This window comes from Arachis ipaensis, chromosome B09 (genome assembly GCF_000816755.2).
Source record: "Arachis ipaensis cultivar K30076 chromosome B09, Araip1.1, whole genome shotgun sequence".
NCBI classification, from domain to species: Eukaryota; Viridiplantae; Streptophyta; class Magnoliopsida; order Fabales; family Fabaceae; genus Arachis; species Arachis ipaensis.
In genome coordinates this window covers 13,112,682-13,117,628 of record NC_029793.2, presented here as the reverse complement: position 1 = coordinate 13,117,628, position 4,947 = coordinate 13,112,682, and the positions used below count along the sequence as shown (strand labels likewise).

General features: G+C 33.2%; 1 protein-coding gene across 1 annotated transcript; it reads left to right on the top strand.

The window, feature by feature from the left end:
* LOC107619480 (serine/threonine-protein kinase OXI1) lies at positions 766-3,562 on the top strand. The gene is made up of 2 exons (XM_016321779.2): positions 766-1,318; positions 2,433-3,562. Exons 1-2 carry the CDS (start codon positions 942-944, stop codon positions 3,328-3,330), a joined length of 1,275 nt encoding a protein of 424 aa, XP_016177265.1. The 5' UTR covers positions 766-941; the 3' UTR covers positions 3,331-3,562.

The window sequence follows — 4,947 nt, the reverse complement described above, 5'->3', positions numbered from 1 at the left end:
TTTGTGATTTGCAGCCATCAAATAGTCATCAATAATAGTTTAATGGTGTGAAATTAGTGTGAGATTTCATTCAATGACTTACTTTTCGTTTAAGATTACATGCTTGCCAGAATTTAACAAAATTGTTGGCCCTAAACTTTTCCTTCTCTATATTTTCAAAAGTTCGACTCTCGTTAGTCCTTGAAAAATCTTTCATTTCTTAATCGTCAATGGTGTACTGATGTGAATAGTTAAATGCTATCTCTTATAACACCAAGAGCGTAGCTACAAGAGTACGATGACTTATTTGTGTTTGGAATTTAAAGTTGATTTTCAAAAAGATTATTATTTATTAACAAATATAACAAAATAAATTGGGATAATTCTGTAATTGTTTTTGGCAGCTCTATCAAATGGAACAGTTGTAAACAGTGCCATCAAATAGTTTGCCTAATATCTAAATCTCTGCTTAGCAAAACTACAATTTGAACGTTCCGTTCACCTTATTCCTCAACAAACGGAACATTCCCTATTCGTCACGGTTTCTAGAATCCCACGCGTATTTCAATTTCAAACCCCACAATTTGCTGTCTTGTGCTCACGTTCCCAACTGTTCTGTCTGTTCATATACCTTACAGTCTTACACCAACATAAACACGCTACAGTTATTAAAAATGTTACCACGTCACCGTCACACCCACACATGTCAATTTTCAGCACGTTAAGTTCACGTTAACTCCGTGCCCCTTCCAAAGTTCAAACCTATATAAGCATCAAATTCTTGCCCAACAAGAATGGAAATAACCTCAGCCACCAAAATAAAATCCCCGCTCTCTCTCTCTCTCTCTCTCTCTCATCTCTCTCTTACACTCAAACGCACAGCAAAAACCAGCTGAAATAATAATAAAAAAACTCTGCTTCAAGAATCATTCGGTCATCTTCCGGTTCCCGGTGATTACATCATGATCGACCACGGCGACGGCATCTTACCGTCACTTGATTTCGAGAATCTGAAAGTAATAAGCGCCGTGGGGCGCGGGGCGAAGGGAGTGGTGTTCCTAGCGAGAGCCGGTGACCGGTCATGCAGCGAGTGTTTGGCTCTGAAGGCTATATCGAAGGCTCTGATTCAGAAGAAGGAAGAGGCTTACGGAGAGTATAAGAGGGTTTCATTCGAACTTGAAGTGCTACGTCGTTTTGATCACCCGCTTTTGCCGCGGTTGCGAGGGGTTTTGGAAACCGATGGAATCGTTGCCTTCGCCATGGATTTCTGCCACGGTGGCAACCTCCATTCTCTCAGGAAGAAACAAACTGAGAAAATGTTCGCCGATGACACCATCAGGTACCTTAGCTTTGCTATTGTTAGCTTTTTATTTTTTCAAGTTAAACTGAATGCAATTATTTATATTTTAAAACTTATTTTTAAATACTATATCGTTTTCTATCTCTTAATTTCTTTTAATCTCTTTAGTTAAGAAAAGTTTCCTTAACCTCTCTTATATCGGATACAAAATACATATATTATTAATAGTTTAAATCTTATAAGTATTGTTTTAGTTATTTTTATTTGATTATGTCCATTCAATTAGGAGTTTAATTATTGAGATACATAAATGGCTAATTTTTAAGTAAGCAACATATATAGTTCTTGTATAATATTAAATTTTATAAAAGTATCGGAATGACTTCTATCTTTGTATTATTATTGTTATTGCTTCATTCTAGATATTTTGTGAAAATTAAAGGATTTAATTTGTATAAAGTATAAACTAATTAAATAAGAAGTTCCGTATTTTACGCCAATAAGAAGTTATCATAAGATTTTCAAAAAAAAAAAAAGTTTTTTAATATCATAAAAATGATTCAATTAAACGAGCAGTGTAAAATATTTTTATATTAAAGTGTATGAATGATTATTAAACTTAAATTACACAAGTGCAAGTTATTTTTCGTTTCTTTTATTTGAAAATTCGGGTTTTTCTTTTGTTGGGTTGGTGGACGCGTATTTCTAGTTATTCTGTTACTTAACTACCAAGTGAATTTTCTCTCTATATCAATAAATAAATAAATAAATAGATTTTATTTCATCTCACATGTAATTGCCATAAATTGTAATTTAATATGATTTATTAATGAATATAGGGAATTAGTCAAACAAGTCAAAATTTCCATTATTTTATTTGCAACAAATTGAAAGCAATAGACCGGTGTTGTGATTCTAGAAGTTGTGCCCCAATAGCCACCTTTTTTAATGTCTCCCTTCGCTGCTTGCTTGCCGAGCAAGTTTGGAAAAGTAAAAACAATTCAAAATTCCTATTTTTTTTTGCGTCGCAAGTCTAAAGAAAGTGGTCTAAGTTTTACACTGCTTTCTTTAATTTAACAACCATACATTCATAAAACATATTCTGATTTGTACTTTTTCTTTTGTTTTCTTCTTCTTCTCTCTTTTATTAAAGGTTTTACGCGGTGGAATTAGTCCTAGCTTTGGAGTACTTGCATGGTTTGGGAATAGTGTATAGAGACCTAAAGCCAGAAAATGTTATGATCCAAGAAAACGGTCACATAATGCTCGTAGATTTTGATCTCTCCAAGAAGCTGAAGCCAAAATCTCCTCAATCAACGAGTCACAAATCGTCGAGTCCTAACTCGTCGGCGAAGAAACCCGCAAGGAAGCGGCGGTTGTCGTGGCTTAACATAAACTGTAACTCTGGCATCTTGCCGTGCGAGTTGGACTCAGTAGAGCCGCAACCTGAGTCAACTCGTCGGGGTGAGTCAGACTCAGTGGAGAAATCGAACTCGTTCGTTGGAACGGAAGAGTACGTGGCACCTGAGGTTGTCGCAGGGCAGGGTCATGGTTTCGGTGTTGATTGGTGGTCACTCGGTGTCGTTTTGTATGAAATGTTATACGGAACGACGCCGTTTAAGGGCGAGAATAGAAAAGAAACGTTTCTTGGGATATTAACGAAGGAGCCTGAGCTGACGGGGGAGAAGACTGCGTTACGAGATTTGATTGGTAGGTTGTTAGAAAAGGATCCTGATCGTCGGATCACAGTTGGCGAGATCAAGAGTCATGATTTCTTTAAGGGAGTTAAGTGGGACACGGTGTTGCAAATAGCGAGACCACCTTATATTCCTTGTAATGAGGTTGAAGACGCAGTGGGGCTTAGCAAACAGGAAGTGGAGATTTTTGTTCATGGAGTGTTTTTTCCTGAGGGAAATGATGATAGAAGAGAGAAAAATGAGAAAGTGGAGGAAAAGAATGGTGGAAATGAGGAGAATAATAGTAACAAGAAAGTGTGGTCTGACAAGTTGAGTCATAGACCCACTCAGAATGATGATTTTTTAATTTTTTGATTTAATTTTTCATTTTTGTTAGATACCTATTTTAATTACTTTATCTAATATAGATGCAGAAGATATAGGGCTCAATTTTAATTACTTCAATGAGATATTTAAGTACCTTTGGTCTTATCAAGGAGGATGCCATGTTGTATATAAATTGAAACAAGGAGAGTTCTTTGGTGGCTCCAAGTCCTTTAATTGAATTCTAAAAACCATTATTTTATTCAATCAAAGCAGTTTGTGATGATGTTTGGTACTAATCTTTCAAAACAATTGCATATCTTAGTTTCTGTTAGTAATGTAAATCACACATGAAGTTCATACATAAAAATATTATTCCATTTTTATCCCTAAGTTGTCTTACTTAAGAAGAATGTATCCAATTCATAGTCATAAACTACTTAAAGGTGGTACAAGATGGAGCGATTTCAATTTTCAGAGACACTACTACATGCAGCCACACTCATTTCAGTCATTGGCTCCAAGTTAACATGACACACATGGGCATATTCCAACTATGCACAGTACATTATATATATATATATATATATATATATATATATATATATATATAATGTACTGTGCATAATTGGAATATGCCCATGTGTTATGGGGTATAGTGATGTTAAATTTAAGATGTGGGGCAGTTTTTTTTAATTTGTGCTTTAACAAAACAGACCATGAAAGTTGTTTTAAAAAAAAATATTATGGTCAAATTGGATGGTCCAATTTGCAAGGGAAAAATTTTGAATTTTGGAAGAAGCAAATCGGACCGTCCGTATTGTACAAAAAAGTTTTTTTTTTTAAATAAAACGAAAATTAGACCGTTCGATTTATCTGAGAGTACTCGTACGATCCGATTTGTAGCTTTCTAATACTACACGCTTGTGTTTACAGTTGCTTCTCTATGTTGCTATCCTACATCATTACCTTCTCCGTAATAAAATTAAAAAGTGACATAACTTTAAAGATTATTCCAATAAACTAGGGTAATTCACTTCAATAAATTGTTTGAAAATCAAAATTACATAAATGTTTTAAATTCAAATTGGTTACACTAAATCGAAATAATCAAATTCGATTTAGCCAGAGAGATGAAACTTTCATAATAAATCGACACAAGTAAGTTTGATTTACTTGGTTTTGTAAGTATAAATCGAATGAAATGTATTCAATTTACATTTTTTTTTACGGTAAGACAAAAGCGAAGAGAGCAGAACAAATTTGCAACAAGGTAGAACCCATCCTGTAATTCAACCTCAATTCATTATTATATTATTTTTTTTACTTTAATTTGCTTTCAATGCAAGTATACATCATATCGGATTAGTTTCATGCTATTTTACATGATAAAAATGTCAAATTTTATTTGACACGACTGGCTACAATGCAATAATAATCCACCTAATGTTTTATTAATTTTTACTGAATTCTTTACTTACTCTGCAAAACATATTAACATTATTCTTCTTGATTAAAACTTAAATAAAAGCAAAGTACATATATATATTCTCAACAAATTTTTAAATGTATAAAATATATATTAAAATATAAATTATACATTAAAAATATATAAAAAATAATATATATTAATATATACAAATATATTAATAACTAATTTAGTAATTA

Coding starts and splice junctions, on each gene's coding strand:
- LOC107619480 (XM_016321779.2), top strand. CDS start 942: ATGATCGACCACGGCGACGGCATCTTACCGTCACTTGATTTCGAGAAT. Junction 1,319..2,432: donor TTCGCCGATGACACCATCAG/GTACCTTAGCTT, acceptor CTTTTATTAAAG/GTTTTACGCGGTGGAATTAG.